This window comes from Ochotona princeps, chromosome 10, assembly GCF_030435755.1.
Source record: "Ochotona princeps isolate mOchPri1 chromosome 10, mOchPri1.hap1, whole genome shotgun sequence".
Classification (NCBI taxonomy): domain Eukaryota; kingdom Metazoa; phylum Chordata; class Mammalia; order Lagomorpha; family Ochotonidae; genus Ochotona; species Ochotona princeps.
In genome coordinates, this window is record NC_080841.1 from 69,705,334 (window position 1) to 69,732,496 (window position 27,163).

General features: G+C 43.4%; 1 protein-coding gene across 1 annotated transcript in view; it reads right to left on the minus strand.

Moving 5' to 3' along the window:
• Positions 1–27,163, minus strand: part of GAD2 (glutamate decarboxylase 2) — an 83,023-nt gene that overhangs the window by 47,870 nt on the left and 7,990 nt on the right. Inside the window, exons 7-8 of the mRNA XM_058669598.1 lie at positions 23,323–23,438; positions 13,993–14,072 (exon numbers count right to left, since the gene is read on the minus strand). Coding sequence (XP_058525581.1) covers positions 13,993–14,072; positions 23,323–23,438 — 196 coding nt within the window. The remainder of the gene's footprint in view (positions 1–13,992; positions 14,073–23,322; positions 23,439–27,163) is intronic.

The following is a 27,163-nucleotide window of genomic DNA, read 5'->3' on the forward strand; positions in this document are numbered from 1 at the left end:
ATATTTCACCACATGGATCACAGTACTGGACATGGTTTACCCCCCAGGGCAGACTTCGAGAGCGTCACACGTAGGGTGCTATGGTCATGGATTGACCCCATGCATGGACCATACTGAGAGTGTAGAGAGTTGATCAGCTTTTCCCATGTTAGTCGTGCTTGGTTGTACTCATTTAAAAAAAAGTATGCAAAGAAGAAAGTGTGGGATCCCTGCTAAAGAAGCAGAGGATGGCCCAAGTACTTGGGTCTCTGCCACCAACATGGGAGTTCTGGATGGAGTTCCAGGCTCTTGGTTTTGGCCTGTTGCAGCCATCTGGGAAGCTAACCAGAAGATGTAAGATCTCTCTCTCTTTCTTAAAATTAAATTTATTTTTCTTGGAAAGGCACATCTTCAGAGAGAACAAGAGACAGAGAGAAAGATTCTTCATCTGCTGGTTCACTACCCAATGGTCACAATGGTCAGACCTGAACCAATCCAAAACCAGGAGGCAGGAGCCTCTTTTGGGTTTCCCATGTGGGTGCAGGGTCCACAAAAGGTTGTGGGCCATCCTCCATTGTTTTCCCAGGCCATAAGCAAAGAACTAGCTGGGAAATAGAGCAGCCAGGACATGAACTTTGTGTCCATATGGGATCCTGACATCTGCAAGGAGAGCATTAGCCAACGAAGTCATTGCATAGGCACCCCCCCACACCTCTTACTATAACTCTTGCTTTTCAAAAGCACACATATAATCATTGCTAATAGTGACACCCCTGGCAGTCATAATGAAAGATCAACCATACCCTACTTGAGCCCTACTCCTCCCACCAACCCTACTAGAGAATATAAAAATACAGAAGCTCATCTACAACTAGAGTAATTGTTAACAAGAAGAAAAGTCAGCAATATCATGCTTCCCAGTTTCAGATATTGCTGCAAATTCATACTCATCAAGTAAGTGACAGTGGCCTGCAACCATGGATACCAATGGAACAGAGTAGAAAATCTAGAAGTAAATCCATTAGAAAGGTGCCAAGAATGCAATGAGAGGGGAAGACATGCTCTTCAATAAACAATGCTGGGAAAATTGCATATGCATGTGCAAAAAAGGCAGTTCATATAGAGAAACCTGAATCTTACATCATATACAAAAGCCAACTCAAAATGGCTGATGACTTGGCTACAAGATCAAAAATTCACACAAGAAAACTTAAAAAATTCTGTAACATTGATCTTGGTAAGATTTTTTTTCCTCAATGTTACAAAAGCTCAGGCTATGAAAGCAGAAATAAGTCAATGAGACTCTATCAAACCAAAAATGTTTCTGCACAGAAAATGAAATAAAATAAAATAAAATAAAAAGAAATCATATGGAAAGGGGGAAAATATTTGCAAACCCACAATAAAAAAGATGTTAATATCCAAATACATATACAGAATGCGTACAACTCAACAGTAGAACAAAACCAAAAATAACTTAAGTCACATGATCAAAAAGTAGGTAAAAGACCAGAATGACATTTTTTTCAAGGAATATATAGAAATGACCAACAGGTATATTAAAAGGCACTCAATATCACTAATCAGGTCTGGCTCAATGGCCCATTGGCTAAATCCTCGCCTTACATGCTGGAATCCCATATGGGTAGCAGTTCGTGTACCAGCTGCTCCACTTCCCATTTAGCTCCTTGCTTGTGGCCTGACAAGGCAGTTGGAGGATGACCCAAAGCCTTGGGACCCTGCACCTCTGTGGGAGATCTGGAAGAAGCTTCTGGATCCTGGCTTTGGATTGGCTCAACTCCAGCTGTTGCAAACACTTGGGGAATGAACCAGTGGATGGAAGATCTTTCTCTTTGTGAATCTGCCTTTTCAATAAATAAATAAATCTTAAAAAATAATCACATGGCTAGACAGAGAGTGGCACTAGTCAGCACATGAGTATGGACTGGATAGTGAGGCTGTTTGGGTTGAACTAGGCTCCAAAGCCCACTGACATGTATGAGAGCTGAATGGGATGTTGGATGGACTCGACCAGTCGGTTGTACATACTGGCAAGCACTAGAACCACAACAGGGGGCAGGCCTGGTGGGGGCTGTTGTGGGTCACTCCAACTAGGCTGCAGCCCCTACTGGTATAAGTGAAGGCTGAGTGTGTGGTGGGCAGGATTGGGCTGGGCTGCAACACCCATTGGTTCGTGTAGAACACAGGGCTGGAGGCAGAACTGACTCAGTAATTGCAACCACCAGCATATGCATAAGCTGATTGGGGCAACGGACAGAATTGGATCCTGTACTGGCAAGCACACACAAGAATCAGGTCTGGGATCAACTAGGATGAGGTTTCTTTGGGGATCCTCCTAGCTGAATTGTAGGACTCGGAACCCTAACTATGGAGAGTTGGGGTCTGACTATGGAGTACATGTGTCAGAGCTGGGCCTCCTAGTGGCTTAGACAGAGAAGTGGATGGCATGTCCAGGTGCAGACAGAAGATATGGCAGTACATTGGAGTCTGCAGAGGATACCTGATACCACAACAGAGGATGGAGGACAGAACAAATTGATCAACTACCTTAGCCAAGTGTTGGCAGTGAATATCTGGGCAAACAGAGACTTTAACGTGGACTGTGTCAACCAGTGGATTCTGGAGACATTTCATTGTGTTCGGAGTGGCATGATCAGCAGTAATTCAGAACTATTGAACTATTAAAACCTCTTGAGTAGGACCCTCAGAACCTGACCCTTACCCACACTGGGAATCCTGGGATGGTTGGGAGGCTGGGTGTGGCTTCTCCCCTTATCTCCCTCTTTCCCCCAGATACAGGAAGGAAAAAAAGGGAATGTCGGTATGGTGATCTCACCCACCTTCCTGTAGTCCTTGACCCTTATGACCCTAATCAACTATGTAAAAATCATCAAAAATTAAAAACAATTTTAAAAATAAAAAAGAAAAGAACACAGAAGGAATACATCCTAAAAAATAATTGCTAATCATCAGGGTAACACAAATCTTACACATTAAAGGATGGCTTTCAGAAAGTCAAAATGAATAGTACTTTAAATTAAAAATACATCTATTGTAGGAGTAATCCCATTTATTGGAACATATCCATGGAAAATAAAATCACTCCCTTAAAGTGGTATCTTCCCTTAAAGTGGTATCTATGTTCACTGTGTCATTGTCCACAATCACCAAGACAAGTGTTCATCAAAACATGGAAAGAAAAAAGAAATATGGTCAACATACACACACTGGAGTGTTATTCAGCCTTGAAAAAGCAGAAATCTTGCCATTTGCTATGCCATGGATAGCCCTGGAAAAAAAGTCCAACTCTTGGAAGTAATAGAAGGATCATTAATAGACATCAAGGGTTGGGAGCAGTAGGTAGTTGCTAATCCAATAGTGCGAAATTTCAGGTATCTACATTGAATGGGTTCTGGAGCTTTCAGGAATGGCATGATGATTATAGTCAATAATCACATACTGTGTGCAGATGGACCCTAACATATAAATGTTTTGGAGTTTCATGACATGATGACTATATGGAAGCCCACATACATTCAGTAGTAACTGTATTGCAAATTGTGAATTTCAAATCTCTCCTGGGCTGGAAATGTGTAGTCGGATCCCTTCTGTCTATGTTGGGGACTGACAATAATCACAACTCCCAGTCAGTCCCAGGGCCACTTGAGGAAATAGCTGATAGACTCTAGGGTTGGTGGATTATACACATTTTCCACATTGTTTGTATAGGATGGGTTAAATGGGGTAGAGCTCCATAATGCCTATAAGTGCACCTGCACTTTAATTTTCTAAGTCTGTTACAAGTTTTCTCACATATTAGAAGGATAAACATGCAAGGTGGTGGCTATGTCAATTTGCTTGACTGTGTGTCAATCATTAAGCCATGTCTATCAGAACATTACACTGAACATGTTAAGCAAGTGTGAGTTTAAAAACTTTTTTCAATTACATCTCAATATAACTGAAAAGAAGAACATTCTTAGTAACATTTTAAGTAATAAACCAAGAACATGATGACTATCAGAGGATGAAATAATCATCACTGTTGAAATTAATGAGCAAACTGAAACTATCAAACCTCTTAAAATTTGGAAGTCAAAATGTTTCTCCTGTTTCAGTAGAGATTAGTAGAAAATGTAAAGAAGAGAAACATTAACAATGGCAACAAAAATTTTTAAAAATAGCTGGAAATAAATTTTATAAATTTTATAAGATTCTCTACAATCTGTAAGAAAAGGATCTTTATCAAAGGACACAAGAAGATTTAAACACATGGGGAGACCTATGTTCCTGGATGAGAAAGGTCAACATTATGAACATCTATAAACAAATAATCTCAATTTAGCACAGTTCCAACAGGATCCCCAGTGAGAGTTTTAGGGGAGTGAGAAACGGGCAAAGGAATCCTGAACTACAGCTGGATAGAAATCACTAGTGGAAAAACACCAGGATGGCCAGGGGACAAATTTCTTTCCATTACATGGTGAAACATTCTACAGAACTATATGGACTTAAAAATATGGTAACAGAGCCAGAGATGTACATCAGTGGGACAAAATGAAAAGACAAGTTCTGCCCAGTATGAATTCGGCAGCTGGAAATCAGTTGGTTTTTGGATATCAAATTGTGTTGGAACATTTGACAAGATAAAGCATACTTCTTAAATACCATAGGTCTAAATAAATTTCAGTTACATAAACTAGTTAAATAATAATATAAATGTTGTAGAGAAAACAGAAGAGTAATAACACATTCCAAGATTGAGAAAGATTTTTCCAAAGAAGGCACAGAAGGTCCAACATAGGAAATTGATGATCACAGTGACCACCAAAATATGAAACATTTTCGTATATACCATGAATGAAATGAAAAGCAGATATGTTTTGGAAAATATTTGCAATATGTATGACAAAGAGAGCATTTTGTTTCTCTGTTTTCAACTATAAATAATGCAAGCATAAATCACTCAGCTGTGCTAATGACCAAAATGCAAATGAAAATATGAATTACCAAAAACGTTCCTTGCATCAAACTGACACATGTCACTTAAGGATTTGCTTTGCAGGATAAATGAGAACTTGTTGAGCAGGCACCTGCTTGAGGTGGATGAAATGAGACAGGTCTTTCTGAAGGACAGTGTGATGACAAGCAACACAACTCTCGGCACAGGTTTGACTCCAAAACTCTGAAACTCTATGGTGAGGAAATGATATCACGATATACGGAAATATTTAACTGCAATGCTATTTATATTAGCATTTTTCAAATAGTAAAAAATGTAAAGCCTTGCAGATACTTAACAGCAGGTCTGTACACATGTTCTTGATAAAAGTTCACGAAAAATAAAATTAAGTTTATTTTGAAAACAAGTAAATTTTTTTCAAAAAGTTTAGGTTGACACACACACCAAAAAAAAAAAAAAAAACCCTTAAAACGCATGTATAGTTTTTCATAAGACATACTTTTCATCACCTTTTTTAAGATCCTTCATATGCATACATGTCTGAAACTTTCCATCAAATGAACTTATATTTTAATTCCACTTTCCATGAACTTTTTAAAGTGCTGTCATATAAATTCTATACAATGGTTTATTCAATAGTGACTGATAATTTCATAAAGGAATTTGTAATGACATGAAATTATCCATAATATGTTATTATTATATAGAAAACCAAATTCTAGTAATTAAGTATTTATGGTCCCTTTTGTATTAAATAAATATAGATATGTTTGAAGCTATGTGCACCAATGTATTATGAGATGATATCTAGGTTCTCTATTTTTTATGTGCTACTGCCACTGTTACTTTAAATAAAGAGCCATCTCTTGCAGATGACATAAATGAATTCAGAATGGATTAGACTTGAAAGAAGGACTAAAACTTTAAAGCTCTTGGAGGAAAATGTAAGGCAAAGCCTTCATTCATAACACTAGCTTTGACAGTGATTTCTTGAATGCGAAACCTGAGATGGAGGCAAAAAAAAGAAAAAAAAATGTAAAATGCTTGTGTACCAGAAAAACACTTTGAATCCAGTCAGAAGACAAAACAGAGGAAAATATTTGTAAATCACTTCTTTGATAAGTGGTTGACACCCAGCATAGAGAACTCTTAAAACTCAACAACAAAAACAAATCCAAAAATTGGCAGACGACTTGACTAGGTGTTTCTCCATAGGAGATGTACAAAGGGCCAGGAAGCACACAAAAATGTCCAACATCATTAATCTCTAGGAAGCTGCAAACCAGTAGTGCCCTGAGATAAAACCCCCTCACACATACATGTGCCCTTTAGAATGGCTACTGTCAAAAGAACCAAAATGGAAAGAAGGATAGAGAGAAATAGGAAGTGCTGAGCACTTGCTGCCGCTGAGAGTGTAAACTGGAGCAGCACCGGTGGAGAGCAGACGGATTCCTGAAAAGAATACAGACAGTATTTCCACCAATATGATCTATTAAGTTCACCTCCAGTTATTTACCCCCACACGATTGAAAGCAGAGCTCAGCGGGGAATTATACAGCCTGCACTGTTCACAAGAGCCGAAAGAGGTAGAAGGCATCCAAGTGTTTGTGAACAAATGAGTGGATTTAAAAAACTGGTTTATACGTACAGTGGATTACTATTCAGTCTCGAAGAGGAACGACATTCTGCCATATGCCACAGCAATGATGAACCCTGAGGACATGAAGTACACAACTCCCCAAAAGCTGATACTGTAAGGAAGGACAGCCTAGAGTCATTGAGACAGCTTGGAGGAGGGTAGATAAGGAGGAGCTTGGTAGACGAGGCCAGAAAAACTTATTATTGAAAGGGCTGTGGGTTTCAGTGTTGAAACAGAAGGTGTCCGGGACATAGATAGTGGTGATGACTGTGGAAGTGAGCTTATTGCCACTGAAATGTACCCATAAAGAGGGCTGGAATGGAAGGTTTTGTGTTACTTGCTTTTCCATGACAAAAGGAGACGGGAGATGTACCAACTGGTGAATGTTCTGTGTTCTCCAAGTCCAAGCCCTGACTTCTCACTTACAGCTGTGTAAGTGGTCTTAGACATGTCACCTGCAAGGTGTGAAGAAAGAATGGGCCACACTATTGAACACTGTTGTACAGAAGATACATCATAAGCCACATCAGCACCAGGCAAATAAATGTGAAAGACTACCCTCCTTTGTGTCAACTGAATGAATGAATTGGATCAATGATGTCAAAAGTTTAGGATTCTACTGGGCACACAATTGAGCGGCATCATGTTAGATGTCAGGATTTTCTAATACTTCCTAATACAGGAAGCACACACACCCTTGCCCAGTTCTCTGCATCCAAGCCCAGAGGAAACATGACTTCCACAGGGAGGCTTGCAGCCCTGCCCCACAACATAGTCATCAATTCATTGCAGAGCTCCTCATAGATCTGAAACTTAATCACAGCCCTAAGCACTGTCAGACGCTGGCCACAACTGTGCTCATCTCATCAGAATGCAGTAACCCCCAGATTTTTATGCTTGCCATTGTTTACATCAACTATCAGAAGCTAGAGGCACACATTCAGGGAAATGCCACAAGGTAGCTATTTGTGACATGAAAATATTAGCCACCCCCCAGAAAAAGCAAACAGTTATTATATAAATGTTGGACTCAGCTGGCAACTGTCACACTCTCATGCCAATCAACTGTCTCTAAATATATCTCTTAGTCTACAATAGAGAGGAGGAGAAAAGATACTAAAATGGGACCAGCGCAGTAGCCTCGAAGCTAAAGTCCTTGCCTTGCTGGGATCTTGTATGGGCACCAGTTCTTTTCCCAGCAGCCCACTTCCCATCCAGCTCCCTGTTTATGGCCTGGGAAGGCAGTCAAGGATGGCCCAAAGCCTTGGGACCCTGCACCTACATGAGAGACACGGAAGAGGCTCCAGGCTCTTGGCTTTGGATCTGTGCAGCTCTGGCCATTGTGGCCACTTGGGGAGTGAATCAATGTACAGAAGATCTTTCTCTATGTCTCTCCTACTCTATATATCTACCTTTCCAATAAAAAATAAGCAAATTAAAAAAAAGAAAAGATACAAGATACCACAAAGATACAAAGAGATAAGGTCAGTGTTTCCTTACAATACAAGGAAGAAACTAATAAACAGTAATAGCTGGAAAGGTGACACTGGAAAATCACTATTTTGCAGCCACTATAATAATAATTCACTCACAATTCATGAATAGATGCTGAAATAGTGGATGAACATTTCTGGAGGAATAGGATAATTATATAGTCTCAAAGCATGCCCTACAGGGGCTGGCACAGTGGCATCGCAACCTAATCCTCCACCTAGTATTCCATATGGGCCCTGGTTCAAGTCCTGGCTGCTCCACTTCTAATCCAGTTCCCTGATAATGGGGAAGAAACAGAGCATGGCTGAAAGCCTCCCATATGGAAGATCCAAAAGAAGCTCATAGCTCTGGCTTTAGATAAGCACAGCTTCTGGCCATCGCACGAACTGGGAGAGTGAACCAGTGGATGAAAGATCTCTTTCTCTACCTGTTCTCACCCCCAACTCTTTCAAGTAAGATAAATAAATCTTAAAAATAAGCATCCCCTATAACATGTTGATTCTCCACAAAAGAGAAAACATGGATGGAGAAAGTTGGTAGACCCTATTGTCACCAAATTGTCAGGAGTTTAACATTGACACCAGAACAAATCTCATGCTGACACCCATGTACAAGACCAGGATAAAGCTCCTGGCTGCTGGGAGTGAGCCAATGAAGATCTCTTTCTTTCTCTTCTTCTCCATAACTCTGAAAAAAGGAAGGAGGGAAAGAAGAAGAGAGATAAAGAGAACCATGATCCTAGTCACTGAGTTGGTCAGTTTTTCCCTTTGACAATTGCAATACCAAATGGAATTTTGTAGGAAGGATGATGGCTGAATTTTGTCTCACACTCTGGGGTGCACATCCCGTGGTCTGGTGCTCCCATTGGCTGAGGCAGCTGGAAAAGGGCAGAAGGATACCCATGGAACAGAACACAAACTTCTCCTTCTCTCCAAGTGGTTCCTCCTGATTCCCAAGATCCAGTCATGGGCTCCACCTTAGAAACCTAATCCAAATTTGGTCACTTCTTCAAGCCCCTTCCTTTAGTCACCACTCATGGACCAAGTAATGGTCCCAATCCACCAACTGTGAATCTATCAGTGGTTACCATGAGACATTGGGGTTTGAGTATCTACATGAACCTGGGCCCCAAATCTTGTTCAAACAGTAACAGGACCCTCTGCTTTGTTAATCACCCTCCCTCTAGAAATAAGCTCATGGCCCTCCTGGGCCCCAGTCTCTGATCTTCCTTCAACTACTCCAGTAGCTGCTCTGCAAGACCCTCTGACTCTGTCCTGAGATGGGGATGTATGGTCAACCTGCCCATGACTGTCGCTGACATCTCCTAAGTACCAGACCCACAGGCCAACTGCCTCCCTGCCATCCTCACTCAGGTATGTATTAGAATGTCTTCAAACACAACATCTCCACCCTAGAACCTTGCACCTTGGCTGGGTTGCCTGATGTCAGAAAGTTGGACCACACAGATGGAGCTAGCTCAACTCCTCCCTTAGCCTGCACACTCCAGAGGCAGCACTTCCCAGTTATCCCAGCACCTCATCCCTGCTTTTTCAGCTTCCACTCTCCGGCCTGCATTCACTCTTCTCAAAGTGATCCAAGTAGGATCATTGAGGTATAATAGGTATACTAGGTTAAGTCTCTGCCTGTGGCACCAGCATACCATATTGGTATTCATGATATGAATGCTCCATTTCTCATTCAGCTCCCTGCTAGTGGCCTGGGAAAGCAGTGGAGGATGGCCCACGTTCTTGGGTCCTTTCACTCATGTGGGAAACTTGAAGAAGCTCTTGGATCCTGGGTTTGGATTGGCCCAGTTCCAGTCATTGTGATATGGATAAAGTGGAGATACTCCTCTCTTCTTCCCATAACTTAGTCTTTTGAAGCTATCTATTTGCTCAGTGGCCTCATCTAATTTTGAAATGTCATTGCATTTTAATAATTTATATTTATTAATGTATTTGAAAGGGGAAGAAAAGGATAGATAGGTAGGTAAGTAGATAGATAGATCAATGGTTTCCTCCCCAAATGTCTGCAACAGCCAGGTGTGGGCCCAAGCCTGGAGTTCAATCCAGGTCTTCCATGCAGGCGTCAGGGCCTCCATCAGTTAAGCTGTCACCTGCTGCCTCCCGGGGGGTGGGGGGGTTCATTAGCAGCAATCTGCAGTGGAGAGCAGAGCCAGGACTCAAACCTAGGCCCTCTGAAGTGGAATGTGGGCCTCACTCCATTGTCGTTCACTAACATCCATTTCCTTCTAGATATTGATTTCTTTCTTCATTTCTATCCTCAGGAAGATAAAAACCTTAGGAACATAGAATAGGTTCTACTAATTTATACTTAGCAAATATTAGATCCAATGACACTTGCTCAAAAATCAATCAATTCCATCACATGTTACTATTTAAAATACAGCTTATGAAGTCATGACTTTCTGTAACACATTTTCCTCTTTTACATTGTGAAAAGATGCGTACACTATCACGTCTCCATGATCCAAAATACATAGAAAGAAAGGAAAGCAAGCAGATCTCTACACTTAGAGACTTAGAGGCTCACCTGGGTGGCACTTGTGATGAAAGCAAGTTTTCTGTTGTTGACTACTGTTTCATCCTAGTAAGCCAGGATTGCTTTTTTAGATGGTAAAACATCATTGTTTCCTTCTGGAGTGCTCGTTGTATGTCTTGCTTCTGCCCATGGCACCCTCCCTGGGCTTCTCTCTACTTTCACCAAGAATTTCTTCCTTTAGGTCTCATTCCCCCACCTACTCTTCCTTATCCTTTAGCCTCCTTCCTTCATTGCTTCCCCCTCTTATTATCTGTTCCACCAGATTCATGAGCACAAAGACAAAAAGCACCTGACAGCTCCCTCTACTCCCCACCCTGTACCCTGCACCTGTCTGTCCAGGACACAGAGTAGTGAGGCATGGTTTCAAAACTTGATTTTCAAACAACATTATTTTCATTTTTCGAATGACCTCTAAAATTGCTGAAATCAAGTTCTTGAATTTTGAGAGGTGAGGCTATCTAGGCAGGCCCCCAAGCCTCCCAACCCACCTGCCCCTTTCTCTCCCACACTGTGAACCAACAGTATCCCCTCTGTGTCTCCTTGCTCAAAGCCTGTGCTTTCTTATCCTGACACTCCACATCTGATTTATTTTAATTAATTAATTGAAAGTATGTATGTGTACTCCCATCTATTGGCTCACTCCCTGAATGCCTGCAATGACTAGTGCCAGGCCATGGCAAAGCCAGGTATTGAGAACTGAGTCTGGGTCTTCCACCTGGGTATCAGGAACCCAAGTCCTTGAGCCACCATCATTGCTTCCCAAAGTGTGCTTTGGCCGGCAGCTGGAATTGGGGTGGAGCGAGGCATTGAGCCCAGGTTCTCTGGTGTGGCCTCCTACTCAGCATCTTAAGTGAAAAGCCCAACGTCCATTTCCTGCCCATCTTCTTGCTCTTCCCTCTCATACACCTGCACGTTTCTTTTAGGTGTAGCTCTGCTTCCAAGCGCTGTCCTGGGATATTTCCTGTCTTTTGGTAAGACCTTTCACTTGGCCGAACATCCAGGAACCCCTTTTCTTTCCTTGCTTTCTGTAGGGTGCTTCCTTCATCTCCAGCTTTGATAAAATACCTTCAACATCTTGTTTCTAGCTCTATCCAGATCACATGCTAAGTTTTATACTCCCACTCCAAGAGGAAAAATGAATATTTTTGTATCATAAAAGTAATTGCAAAAAGCTCATGGCAAGCAATAGGTCAAGGTGTAAATAAGTGGTGATTCTGTTAAGTCAGTTCAGAAGATAGACAGTTGTTATCCCATTGGGGATTTGCAGCTTTCCAAGTCCTGCTCCTCCAATTGTATCCGCCCTGGCTGTCACCTCTGTTGTGCAGCCTGCTCATCCCTGTATCTTTCCATGGCTTTGCTTTTGGGATCCAATGTTGTGGTTTTTACTTCTGCCTTTTCCTTTTGCCCATGAAACTCATCTTGAATTTGCAAGTTGTGGCTCTGGTTCCACCTGCAGTTTGGTTCTTGGCACATCTTCCTAACACACAATACATTCTGTGCCTCACTATTCACCCACTTAGCTGCCACGACTGCTGTTGTTGTACCTTCCCACTTGCCTGTACTGCCATAAAACTGAAATTCTGTCCTGTGCCTTTGCAGAACCTACTGACACTGTCAGCAACTATGACACCAACATAGAAACTGTGTACTGTTTAAATAAATCATCTAACCATGCTAACTAAACAAGAAGGGGTTTCCTTAGGATTTGGTGAAAGACCTTGCTTAGCTCTTTAAAGACAAAAATCTAGCACTATACTTTAGCTGGTTGTTCTATTTGATAAATAAATAAGTATATGTGTATATATATATATATACATATATATATATTTAATTTTTAAAGGCAGCTATTATAGAAAGGATAGGGGAGACAGAGAGGGAGATCTTCCACTTCCACCATCCGGCTTACTCTCTAGTTGGCTACAATGGCAGGAGCTGGATTGGTTCAAAGCCAGGAGCCAGGAGCTTCTTCTGGGTCTCCCACATGGGTGTGAAGGCTCAAGCACTTGCGTCATCTTCCACTGTTTTCCCAAGAGCATTATCAGGGAGCTAGACTGGAAATGGAATAGCTGGGATTCTGGCACTACAGGCAGAAGCTTAGCCTGATATGTTCCAGCACTAGCACCCTTCCCTACCTGGATACTCTGAAAATATCTGAACTCTCACCCTCCCCCGTCCCCTGTGCCCTAACCCCAGAGAGTCTATGAAGTTCCAGTGCCAATGAAGACAGGGCTTTTGTCCAAGCTGACTCTAGTCCCTCATGATGCTGCTGGTTTCCTGGCAGTATAATGTACTAAACTGTCTCACTAAACTCTTCCTCGTATAATCACTCCATCAGGTTTACACAATCGGCAATGACACACCGTAAATCAGCGCTCAAGTTGCTTGGTACTGTTAAGCTTGCCCAGGTGATAAATGCCCATCAGCGTTGGTTTGGGGCAGAACCCTCTGATAGACTGGACAAACATTTGGAGTCAACTGAGGGCTGTTTGTGAAAGCCTGCATGATGTCGAGAGACAAAACCCAAAGTTTCCAATCAAGAGTCTGTGTGAAGCGAAAGCAGCAGGAATTGGCATCTGTCTGGTGGTTTAAGATGCCCATATCGCACATTGGAACATCTGGATTAAATGGCTCCTGACTCCTGCGTCCTGCCAAGTGGACCCTGGGAGGCAGTAGTCACTGCCCAAGTAATTGGATTCCTTTACCCACAGGAAAGACCTGGATTGAGTTTCAGTTTCTGGGTTCAACTGGCCCAGCCCCAATAGACAGGGACCTTAGGGAAGGGAGCTGGAAGAAGGGAGCTGTCTGCCTCCAAAAGCAAAAAAGCAAAAAATAAAAATTGTTCAATTGCCTTTCTTAAAAAGAAAAGCTGAGCCTCTGCCTGTGGTGCTGGCATCCCACATGGGCACTGGCTGGGTTCATGTCCCCAGCTGCTCCACTTTGAATTCAACTCCCTGCTTGTGGTCTAGGAAAGTTGCAGCAGATGGCTCAAGTCCTTGGACCTCTGTATCCACATGGGAACTCCTGGATCCCAGATTCAGATCAGATCAGTTCCAGTCATTGTGGCCATTTGGGGAGTGAACCAGTGGATGGAAGATCTCTCTGTCCTTCTCTCTTTAAATGTGCCTTTCCAATAAAAATGCATAAATCTAAAAAAAAAAAAAAAGGAAAAGAGAAGAAAAAAAGAGAGAAAGAGAGAAGAAAAAAGAAATAGCTAACAGCAGGGGTGGTATAGGGAGAGTTTCCCACTCCACAAACATGTCATGGAATCTGTGCGTTGGAATCAGGGTAGAATTTGTAAACTGGTAATTCGTAAGGGGTAAAGACTCGTGCTCACCTCTCATCACATTTGATCAGAATCACGCTGTCTGTTCCAATCCCTAAGGCCGCAGCTCCCTTCTTCAGGGAAAAATGGCTCTGTTAAAAAAAAAAAGGTGTATTTTTAGTTAGTTCCACACAAGGAAGAAATCAGTTAGTTCCATCAGTAGCTCTCCTTCCTCCAGCTGTGTATCCAAAGCCCGGCTGCAAATGGCATCTATCAGTTACACTGTTTATGAATCTATGGTAACATACATGCAACCCCAATGATCTTCAACATTTTTAAAAAGACTTTTTTTTCCAATGTGAAAGCAGAGTTACAGAGAGAAAGAGATGTTTCATTTGCTGGTTCACTCCCCAAATGGTTTCAGTGGCTGGAGCTTGGCTGGTATAAAGCCAGGAGCCAGGAGCTCCTTTCAGGTCTCCCATGTGGCCCATCTTCCACTGCTTTCCCAGGCACATTAGTTGGGCGCTGGATTAGAAGTGGAATAGCTGAGACTTCAACCAGAGTCCCTATGAGTTGCCCACAGTGCAGGCGGAGAATTAACTTGCTATGCCACAGTGCTGGTCCGGGCATTTTTAAGTGGACATTCCAATGGTCACAGGTGCATTTACCTTGTTGTGCAACTGTCACCAAATTATCTAGAGAATGCTTGTCAATGTGTAAAACCAAGACTCAATATCCACCGCAGAATTTTGCATTCTCCTCTCCCCACAGTCCCTGCTACCAGAATGTTACTGTCTCTGCATTTCTGACTGTTTTGGTCCCTCATCTAAGTGCAATCACATACTAGTTGCCTGTGACTGACTTATTTCACTTAGCACAATGTCCTCAAGGTATATCCATGTTTTAGCAGGTGCCAGACAGCCCTTCTTTTTATGGATGTTTAATATTCCCCTGGATGTAGCACATTACCTATCATAAATACATGGATTGTCTCTACTGTTTAGTCACAGTAAATGGTGCTGCTTTGGACATGGGTGTGCAACTACTCCTTTAAGGCTCTGCCACCCAATGCTTTGGGTAGATATCTAGGATCAAACATCTGGTAATTCTCCTCCTTAATATTTTTGAAGAACTGCCATAACTTCTTTCTGCATCCACTGTTCCGTTGTCCCTCCCCATCAGCAATGAATGCCCAGGGTTTCTCCACATTTCAATTTCTTCACAAACACCCTCATTCTGGTTGTTTTTGACAATGAGCGTGAGGCAGTATCTCATTGGTAGCTTGATTTGCATTTCTCTAATGATAATCATGTCTTAGCCATTGGCACATGTATTTAGACAAATGTCTATTCAAGTCCTCAGCCCATTTTGATTATTTTGCTGTTGTTATTTTTGAATTCATTATGGCCTTCCTAAAATAATGAAATATTCAAAATTGTGAAAATGGATCTGAAAGGCTAGCATACAGCAAATCCAAGCCGATTATACACAGGAGGAGTCTTCAAAGAAATCATGTAAAATGCCTAATAGACGGAAAAATGCAAGGATTTCATTTTTTATTACTCCTGAATTAACTCATTCTTTATTTCTATTTTCATGAGCTTTTTGAAGTATCCCCCTCCACAAGTCATGAAAATGCAGCAATGGCTTCCAACAGCTAACGTGTCTACCATGTGGGTCCCAGACTCATTTTGCTCTTAAGAGCTGATCCTCTGCTTCTCCCATGTTCAGGGCACTCATGTGTGCTCAAGCGGAAGAAGTTGGTGCTACATCCAGCACTCTGCAGCCCAGGGTTGCTAGAGCGAGTATTTGTTGTGTAGTTAACTTCCTGGTCCAGGCAAGGAGTGGCAAGAGGGTACCTAGCATGGGCTAAGGCAGAACAGCTGTGTGTGTGTGTGTGTGTGTGTGTGTGTGTGTGTGTGTGTGTGCGCACACCACTGGGATGAAGAGAGTGAGATAGCTTGGCCATAAGTCATGCTATTTATTCCAGGCAGAGTTCTGTTCCTCCTTGGCGGTAATCACTGTGCCATTTGAAGAGCTGGGAGAGGATTACCCCAGGCCAGCTGTACTGCGTGTGCTCATCTGCATCTCACCATTCACTGCAGACCATTAGGCCATCCAAAGGCACCACTGCTGGCCCAACTGCCAATTTCAAAAGACTGCTGCCTGAAATTCTAAATGACAGTCCCAAAGTGTATCCCCTCTCATCGGAATGCTTCCATTGGCAGAACAGTAACTCTTTAACAGACGTGTTTTAAAAAGTATATGTAACAAGCAGGAAGAAATCACATGTATAACAGCAGTGAAGAACATTAACCCACCAAGAAGACACCGAATAGCAAAGTGTGAGAAGTTCAGAGTAGCCAGAAGTAGTGAGAAAAGGCTGTGACCCTCACTTTTATGGCCTGGAGATGACAAGGGGTAGAGGTATCCAAGAACTAGGAGAGAAAGATGAATTGGGTTTGGGTGTAAAAAGATGTACGCTTCCCTCACACTCATACAAAAAGTGTTCTCTATTTAATGGAGCAGAAAGCCTTTGAGTATAAAGTAAATTAAAAATGTGCTATTATAAAAAATTTTAAAAGAGGGGCAGGGAGTGTTGTGTAGGGAGTAAAGCTGCCTGCAATGCCAGCATCCCATCTAGGGGCCTGTTTGAGTCCCAGCTGCTTTACTTCTGATCCAGTTCCCTACTAGTGGCCTGGGAAAAGCAATGAAGATGGCCATAGTGTTTGGGGCCCTTGAACTCTCACAGACCCAGAGAAGGTTCCTGACTCTTGGCTTTGGCCTGGCTCAGTCCTGGCCATTGTGGTTATCTAAGGAGTGAGCCAATAGATGGAAGATTACACTTTCTGTCTCTTCCTCCTTCAGTAACTTTGCCTTTCAAATAAATAAATAAGTCTTTAGAAAGAAATTTTAATAAGAAGTAGGAGGAAGGAAAGCAAGGAAGGAAGTATTGTGTTCTTTTTTTTTTTTAAAGATTTTATGTTATTGGAAAGCTGGATATACAGAGAGGAGGAGAGACAGAGAGGAAGATCTTCCATCTGATGTTTCACTCCCCAAGTGAGCCGCAACGGGCCGGTACGTGCCAGTCCGATGCTGGGACAAGGAACCTTTTCCGGGTCTCCCACGCGGGTGCAGGGTCCCAAAGCTTTGGGCCGTCCTCGACTGCTTTCCCAGGCCACAAGCAGGGAGCTGGATGGGAAGTGGAGCTGCCGGGATTAGAACCGGTGCCCATATGGGATCCCGGGGCTTTCAAGGTGAGGACTTTAGCTGCTAGGCCACGCCGCCGGGCCCTATGTTCTTACAATTACTATATCATCCTATATTTTCTAATATCTTAATTGAATAAATGAAATATATTAAGTCAGTTCTCTATACATTAATTTGAAAGATGGTTATTTTAACAAGTGTTCTCTCTTTCATGTTTGTCAGAGTCCAGGGTGACCTTGAAGAGTAGGGGCCCTTCAGAGAACCAACAGGCACAGAAAAGGCTGGTCAGCTGTCCTCAATGAACCAGCCCAAGCTATGTAAATCACCTGCCTTGGTGAATCAGCACAGAGGTGGGAAACTGCAAACTGGGGCTAAGTAAGAGATCAGGTGACCCTGGCCAATGAGAAGTGGCATTATTTAATGAGAAAGAATTAGAATTCTTAAAGGAGGAACAATTACCCAGGATAGTTGGTAACTCTATTCCATGCTTCGTGTGGAAAACAAAACCAGATGCTCACACAGAAAACTTGAAGATGGGGAGTGCAGGGGTGATGAGGTATGTAAGAGAAAATCAGGGAGCGAACACTGAGTCTGCCCATACATTCAACAAAGGGGGCAGGGAAATAACAGAACACCATCGACAAGTAGCAAGGGAGCCGTAGAGAAGAAGAAGGAATTTGAGAGGAATAAAAAGATAGCTTAAGTATATTCTCTGATAGGGAGATATCCGAGGATCATTTTAGTCCCTTGTCAACATGTGTAAGGGAACTACCTATTGATGACCCAGAGAAGAATAACCTCTGGAAAGCTAGGAAGCTTTGCAAGCAGGTGTCTCAGACTTCAGAGCAGGTTCTCAGTGAGCAGAGGGCATTAGCCACACGTATCTGGCATTGAACTTCCTATCTGAAGCTCAGTCAAGGCTGGGACAAGGGGACAGACTTTTCTGGGTAGTTCATAAGGCAAAATGATGCCCCCAAATTTGGAAGCAAGAAGGAGTCCAATGTGTTTCTAGATAACCAAGACTTGCAAGGATCATTTGTCCATGAAATGGCTGGGAAATGAGCTGATGAGGGACAGACCCAGTCCCAGCATCCATATGGATGCTGGTTTTACTTTCAGCAGCTCTACCTCCCATCACACTCTCTACTAATGCCCTTGGAAAGCAGCAGAGAAGGGCTCAAGTGCCTGGTTCTCCTCACCCGTGTGGGAGACCCAAAAAAAGGTCTTGAGTCCAGGCTTTGGATTGGCCCAGCTTCAGCTGATGCAACCATTAGGGGAGTGAACCATTGGGTGGGAGATCTCTCTCTGTGTCTCTCCTTCTCACACTGTAACTCTGCCTTTCAAAATAAATCGTAAAAGAAGAGAGATGAGTGGATGGGCACACCCCTTTCCCTGCCTCTGATTTGGGAAAAGTAACAACGGACCCTCGATAAAAGTCTAGTAATTAGTTAAGGCCAAATCATATTTCCTCTGAGGAATAACAAGAGAATACTTTAGTTTGTGTGGAGTGGATTTAAAAGATGAGTTTGCTTTGCGAAAGAATCTGAAACTCACATCCAAAAGGTCTTCAAAAAGTTTATGGGGAGGGCGTGTTTGGTAGAGTGTTTGGTGAAGTTGCCTCTTGGGACACTTGAATTCCATATCAGTGTGCCTGGATTCAAGCTCTGTTTCTGCTTCTGATCCAGCTTCCTGCTAAAACGTAGTGGTGATGGCTCAAGTATCTGGGTTCCTGCCAGCCATGAGGGAGATCCACATGAAACTCCTGGCTAGTGGGTTTAGCCTGGCGAAGCCTCAGCTATTATGGACATTTGGGAAGTGGCCGGCAGATGAAAAATCTCTCTCCCTTTCTGTCTCTTCCAAATAAACCATTTAAAATATCTTGAAGCTCAACAAAATCTACATTATGAACAACATATGAACAGATTTTCAAAATATTTGCAACAAAATAAACATACCCTTTCCATGAGCTTTTAAAAGTACTCTCATAAACAGTAACAACTAAATGATTTTCTTTTATACTAAAAGAAACACTCATATTGGATAGAAGAGAAATTTCTCTAAATATGTAGGTTATGTGATTTAGCTTACATTTAAATCGTGAGCAAATAAATGTGTCACAAAAGATTTGCTGTTTTAAAGATGAACCGTCTTCCTGTGTTTGAATGGGGCAGTATTTCCAGCACAAGAAGGAGTGAGAATGAGAGGGTGCCAGGCTAGGACAGGGCAGAGGCTCTGCAAAGGGCACCCTGGGATGCTTTATGCCTTAAAGGGGACACTAAACCTTACTTCCCTCTGGGCCGGGTAGGAATTTAAGGAAAGTGCTGGAAAATTCTGTTATCTCTTTCCTCTTAGAATTTAGTTAAGATGGGAGGGGGTTTGGCACAATGATTAAGACGTGGTTTGAGACACCTGTGCCAAAGGCATGCCCCACATCCAGCAAGGCTAAAGGGGAAAGCTCCCTGAAAAACTTGTGGAAAAGGCAATACTTGGAAGTCACCAATCAGGGCACCACAGCACAGCTCTTGGATCCTTTCCTGGAAGTTGGTTTTGATGGGGCCCAATGGAGGGGGAGATAATGAAGGCACAGAAGCGAAAAGGAAAGGTGGGGGAGCATTTACAGACGTGGCAGGGGTCTCTAAGTGGACTGCATTTGGCTCACATCTTCATTGATGGTTCTGGGGGTTAAGTTTCTGTCGAATGAGAGCAATGTTTTGCAAACTTCCCATACCAACAGCGTTTTGTGTGTTTAAAAGCAGATTAAACGTTGGAATTGAAACTCTTTGAAATACCAATCTGTGAAAAACATCTTACTAGAGCAACTATGACAAACAGGGTCAGACCAGGTAGGGCCTTGGAGCTTGGAGGGAGGCTGGAGTGAGGGAGTCAGGTTGATTCTCCCCGAACATCCCTCTGTCTGCCTCCTCTATCACAATGCGACTTGGCTCCTTCCCTGCTAATGTGCATCCTGGGAAGCAACAGGTGATTGCTCAAGTAGTCTCACACCTGCCAGCCACGTGGGAGCCCTAAAAGGAGTGCCAGGCTCCTGCATTTTGCAGGCATTTGAAATATGCAATGATGATGAAAAGTGCTCTCTGTTGCCATCTCTTCCCTTCTGTCTCTCTGCCTTTGCAATAAAATGAAAATAAATAAATAAAAACTTAAAAATGGAAATAATGATAATAGTGTCTGTTCACTCCCTGCTTATGTCCTAGAAAGCAACAAAGGATGGCTTTGGCTCAAGTCCTTGGGTTCTTGCACTCGCATGGCAGACCCAGAAGGAGCTCCTGGCTCCCTTAGCCATCATGGCCATTTGGGGAGTGAACCAGCAGATAGAAGATTCTCCCTCTGCCTTTCCTTCTATCTCTATGTCAAATAAAAACAAATAAACCTTTTTTTAAAAAAAAAATAGTGTCTGTTATTATCTGCTTATATCTACTTATTCCATAGATTACTATGAGAAGCAAACAAGCAAAAATGAGTATACTTCAAACAGTTTGTTAAAAAAATGGGATTAAACAATGTTAATTTTGGTGCAAAAACAAATGTTTGAAATCCATGCTTTTGAAATGTGTATTATGAGAAAAACATACATGAACTTTACCAATTTTCTGCATTTAACTAAGCTTATTTTTAAATTCTATTTTCCACATTTTTTTTTTCTGAAATTTTCCCAAACAGGAGGAAAAGCAGTTCATTTGTCAAAAATGATAAGCGTATGGTCAGAAGCACTTGTCGCTGGAGAAAAGAGTCATCATTCAACAAATCATTCAGAATTATGTGCCTGGTTAGAGACGTGGGAAGGAGATCACTGCAGGGCCAAATGGCTTCTCTTCCTCTTAAAAATGAAGACATAGAGTCCAGTGTAGTAGCTCAGTGGCTAAATCCTCACCTTGCAAATGGCAGCATCCTATTTGAGTAGCGATTTGTATCCTGCTCTGTTTCCCATTCAGCTCCCTGCTAATGACCTGGGAAATCAGTAGAGCATGGCCCAAAGCCTTAGGATCCTGTGGCCCACATTGGGGACCTGGAAGAGGCTCCATGTTCCTGGCTTTGGATTGTTTCAGCTCCGGTCCTTGTGAACATCTGGGAGTGAGCCAGCAGCTGGAGGAGCTTACTCCCTGTCACTCTTCTCTGTAAAATCTGACCTGCCTTTCCAGTAAAAATAAATAAATCTTAAAAAAGATAAATGAAGATACAGACCCCTATGTTTATAGTATCAGGTAGAGAGGGTAGAACACAGCAGGAGCCAAGGTTGCAAAACAGATGTAGAAACAAGAGATGCTTGGCAGGGCACTTGGGGAAGAGCCTCTGCCAGACCGACCTCAGGCCAGCTGGTGGAGTCAGCTCAGCAGCCAGAAGAAAACGTGCCCAAGAGAAGATCATTGAGTCTTTTAAGGCAGGTGTAGGGATAGCCTTGAAGCATTGAGGTGTTTAGATCTGGACACCCCTAGGGAGTAGGAACTTAGGAGAACAATCATAGCATGTTCTTCCACCCTTGGGCAAAGTGGAGAAATGGAAGTGGCCCTCTGGTGGGACCCAGGTTCTGATGGTCTGGATGGAACTCTCTCTCTAGAGACATCCGTCTTTGTATCCCTGAAACTGTGCATAGATTACTTTACACAACAAAATGGAATTTGCAGATGAGCTTCGATGTAGAGGAGGGATGACCCTGGATTGTTAAAGTAGAATTTATGGGAATCCCAAGAGTATAACAAGGAGGAAGGAGAGGCAGAGTTGGAGAAGGAGGTGTGGTACAAGAAGCAAGGAGAGAAGGAAAGGGGGAGGAAGGGAGGGAAAGAGAGAAGAGGACAAGAGAGGAGAGGAGAGAACAAGAGAGGAGAGGAGAGGAGAGAAGGAGAGGAAGAGAGACAGAGATTGAAGACAAAATGTTGCTGGTTTTGAAGATGAAGCGAGGAGATTGTAGATGAAGAAACATCATCAGCCTGTCACAGCTGGAGAAGGGAAAGAAATTGGAGGACTTCCCAGCAGTCTCTGGGAGGAACACAGCTCTCCTGCCCCTATTTTAGACAGCTAATCTCTGCACTTTATGTCAATGAGTTTATGCTGTTTTCGGAATATGGTCTTCATTCCAAAGATGCATGAAACCTCAAAGCAAGATGGAGAATGAGGTATTTTCAAGGTCATCTGCTAACACATCCGTGAGGACATCCTGCTCCTCTCAAATGCCGTCTTCTCATTGGAGCCCCTAGACTTCCATCTGCTCTCTCAGTTTCCTGTTCTTGCTCTTCTCAGAGACATTTTTTCAGGCTCTAAGCTACAGAGAGCCTGAGATCACAAGGGAGCAGCCCTTGTGGGGCTTCTAGTCCCAGGGCAGTGGATGCTGTTTTCCCACAGAGCGCAATGGGCAGCCTGTGTGGCCACGAGCACTGGATCTGGGACACAGCTCACACAACTGCTCTGTGGTTAGGTGACTTATGTGCTGTTCTTCCTGATGCATCAGGGAAAGCTGGTGACCACGTAGGCTGATGTCGCTTAGCTTAATTCTGGTGAACAGGTGTGGGCCACAGTTTCCCCTGCATGAGTGGCAGTAGGGGAAATGGCAATGACCTCCTTGAAGGTCGTGGGGGTTGTTATGAAGTTCTGGGCCACAACAGTGAATAGGAAAGACCGGAGTTATTAGCCTGGGCCTGAGCAGCACTCAGAGTTGAATCACGAGTTTTTGCTTGGTTCACACAGATCTTCTGGCACACCAGGGATCAGATAATAAGACAGAACACTCTGCTATCACATTATGGCTGAGTCAACCCAAAGGCCCTAGAAGGGAGACTCTCCGTGTGATCGGCTGACTGCCCTTTTTAAACAGAAAGGCTAATTCAACAGGATAATCTGGAGTTTTGTTGACAAAGGCATACATGGACAACCCCAGGGAGTCTTTAGTCACTTGGACATCTCCCCTCCTCCCCGCCCCCGACACACAGAATTATAGAGAAGCCAGGGACTCCAGGAACTTGAGGGAAAGCCTTCTGCTCTCTACTCGAGTCTTCTGAATTTCCAAGAGACAAGGAGGTGGCCACTGCGACATTCTGCTCAGCTGCCCTCGCCCCTCATCATCCAACAAGTGTCTTAGGGAAAGACCATTCCCCCAAGAAAGAAACCGTTTCCAGCCACCATTCCCTCAATGCAGAGCTCGCAAAAGATGCCCTTGAACTGGTAGAGATCAAAAACACATACATGCTCCGACGTGAAGGCGATGAGCCGGGGGACAGCAGCCATGCCTTTCTCCTTGACCTCCGGGAACATCTTAAAGCGGGCGATCAACATGGCGTACATGTTGGATATGGCGCCACCTATAGGACACAGCAACATCCAGTTACTTCTACGTCACCCACGGCTCATGAAAGCGCACAGTTCCTCCCACTCACTCAGAGGGCCTCTGTGGACGCCAGGGGCCAGGGATCAGGGCCTAGGCTTGGAACTGAATCTTTAACTTGAAGTACTCCCTAACATTTCATAGAAAGCACCTTCAATCCATCTGTGGGACCCAGACCACCTTCCCACAGCAGAACCAAGCTTGATTCTTTCCGGTCTTGCCGGGAGCCCTTGTACGAGAACTTTCTGCCTTCCTTTCTGCGGTTGTGTACAGTCAGTTCTGCAAGAGACTGGTTGGAATGCTGCTTAGATGTAGTTACTTCTTGTCTTTCAGCTCATGCAATGCCTGGTGCATACACAGGTCTGTTTTCTGCCCCCAACCCAAATAGTTCTTTTCTCCACAAAGACATGGTGGAATATAAATAAGCGGACAAGATCTGGTTGCATAATTATAGAGCCGCATACAACTAAGAAAGTTTTCAGTCTGTAATTGGATTACTTCTCCTGTGTATCAAGACTGTCAGGGGTTTCATGGGATAAAATCCTTCTGGTACACTTAAGATTTCACATGACATGCAAGAAAAACAGCTTTTCTATCGGGATTGTTGAAAAAATGTGGGACTTTTGCAATCCATGAAAAAGACAGACTGCACGGGATGTAAAAGCTGTAGGATATGCTGACTCAGAAGGGTGAAACCATGTGGCAGAGTGAGGGGATTACTTTGCTCCCATTGAGAGGAGACCCCCCACCCTGCCACGATGTGGGCCTTCCAAGCTGCCTTCCCTGTTGGAGTCTAAGGGGAAGGAGGATCCTGCCCTTTTGGCATGCATACCTGGGGCTCAGACCCAGGCAGGCTGTATGGCGTGGAGCAGTCATCAGCTGGATCCTGGCTCCCTCAGTCAGAATGAGGACAGATCCCCAAGAGACCCAAGCCACGTGGAAACCAGGTTAGGTTTGCTCCAAACAGATATCCTGTGGAAAAGCTGACTACATACAGGACATTGGGTAGGGGGGTCAGCTTTGAAGGGAGCTCTCACTGTAGTTCGTGCTTTCTTAAACTTGACACTGATTGGCATTTTGGGCCACATTCTCAGTGGCAAAGACTGTCCCAATATTGTAAGATGTGTGGCACCATCTGGGGGCCTCTGCCCATCAGGTACCAGTAGCACTCTCCCTTCCCCAGCTACAACACCAAAACACCATTTTTACAGGTGTTGCCAGTGTTTCTGGGGTTGGGGAAAGAGGGTGGGTAAGGTTGTAACAAACTAGCCTCTGGTTGAAAGCTGTAGCTCTGGTTCTTTTCCCAGATTCTGGGAAACAGAGAAATGAGGAAAGGATCAATGGTTGAGGACACTTCAACCATTTCGTGGAAAAATGCAATCAAAAGTTATGTTACTCTGTCTCAAAAAAATTTTTTTTAGAAGTCAGGCATAGATTTTTCATTATGTGGATTCCCATGTGCTTTGTGAAGACCTTTATCTGCATGGATTTCAGATTTTTTTTATACCAAAATAAGCATTTTTTATCTGATTTTTTCTCCTTGAACTTATTGAAGGTCCCTCCTGCACACAAAGATCTCTTCTTGGTGCAGTGATCCACGGAGTTTCCAGCTCTGCCCTCCCATTCTTCATTCTGCAATTCTTTGAGCTTTCAGCTAACGGCTCTGCTGCCTGGGGAGCGTGGCAGGGGTTCCTGTGTCTCTGGACAGAGCAGATTGCTTTGCATAGCACAGGCACCAGTGATTGGAGCAGGGACCTTCCAATCTCACTTTCCAGGAGAGGGACACAGTTTTGACTAGTGCAAGCTTCCTTTTTGCCCCCTAACTCCTAGTTCCTCAGGACCTGCGGAGCAGTGGGGCGTGCATCTCCATCACCCAGGTGGATTTTTTTCTCTTGGAGTCCTCAAGGACTTTCCCTAGAGGAAGGCACCTCTGGGTGTTAGTTATGGAAGCATAAGGTGAATTGAGCAGAGTTCTGTATGACCCTATGTTCTAGGATAAGACTGCCTGCTGTATGCTAATGCATCCATTAGTGAGTGGGAAGGCTCTAAGCAGTCTCTTTTTCAAGATGCCTGTAAGAAGCAGAAGATAATTAAATTCTCTGCTGCCCTCTCTCAGCTAGGCAGTACCCATCTTACACTCCAACACATCTTGGAGAGGGAGCATGCGAGTCGAGGGGTATGTTCCAAAGAAAAAGCCCTCAAGTTTAAATTTCAATCTTTTCCACTTCGTGACTGTCCATCGACCATGAAGGTGGGAGCCAAGACCTTCCATGTTCATGAGGCCTAGCCCACAAGCAACGCTCTGAAAGGTTCAAGGCCAACAGGTACAGCTGTTCTCTTTCTAATCCTGGGAACCATTAAATTACTTCCTGTGGCTCCCTCTTAGATGACCCAAACCTACAACTAACCACCAAAGAGAGGAAGAATAAAGGTGGAAATAATGCTACTCCCAACCCTACCCTGTTTCCAAGAAAAGCACCGTGGAAGCTTCAGCTTCTTAGTGTCAAAGCTCTCCCCACAGGGACTGGGTCTCCAAAAGAAAACTAAGTACCAAGTCCCTGATGTAAATAAAGGTTGCCTTAAAATTCATCACAGCTGGTGCTTGCTGCTTAAAAAAAAAAGGTGAAGCTTTCCTTTCATTTAAATAAGTTTTTCTACCTCTTTGACACCTTGAAAAAGAAGCCCTGAGGTTTAAGATTCAGAAACATAAAGTACACTAGCAGGGTTTGAATAACATGCTACTAATGGAAACCCTAGCTTGGGGGCCATTCCTGCTCATTCATGGTTTCTTCATGCCAGGCTCTCTTTTCTGTCTTCCCACTTTCATCATTGTCTGCTTGTCTTTGCCGATTTTCTAAAGACAGTTCACCACCAGGCCTTAGCCGTGGCTGTCACAGCAGCAGGTGTGATGTTGGTCTCTCCAAAGGGACTGCCTCTGTGTCCCAGCGGCCCCCTTCCTGCCCTGGCTACTCACAGGGTGAAGGTTGCACACCAGGGACTGTTTTCCACAGGCCAGTGACTGTCTCCACACTGCTTTCCTAATTTCTATTTCTTCCTTGCCATAAGCCAAAGTCACATGCAGATTCATGAACCAAGGGCATGGCTTTTCATTCCCAGGTAGATTGTCTGGGCTGAAAGAGGTGTTAACAGTGAGGTTGCTGGAAATGAGTGACAGAATGGAAAAGGCTGCCATGATAATTTTTTTTTTGTAGTTTCCACTGATTTTTGTTGGTGAGATATGTCTCCTGTAGACAACAAATAGATGGGCTTTTAAATTTTTTTATTTTTAATTGTGAATGTATGCATGATAATTTCTTGATGAAATGATCACTGCCTCTTTTTTTTCTTCTTTTTTTTTAGCTCTAAGAAAAACTCTCCTGAGGACACTGTCTTACCACCTAGAAATTAGTGCAGATCAGCTCCCTGGCTTGTTACTACACAGACTAGCATGGTTCACCTGCTCTACTGATCCCCGAACAGCTAATGTCTCACTCAGTGAAGTGATCTTTTTCTCTTCTATAATTCCAGGAAGATCATCTGAGTGAATCCCTTCCTTCGGAATCTTTATCCCTTGGTTCCACCTTCCCCATACACCCTGCACGTGGGATTCCAGCAGGAGTGCTGGGTAAATACCACCTCTGATTATGCTCCTTTGGGCCACAAATAACAACTGTTCAGGCATGGGGTGATTAGTGTGGAGGC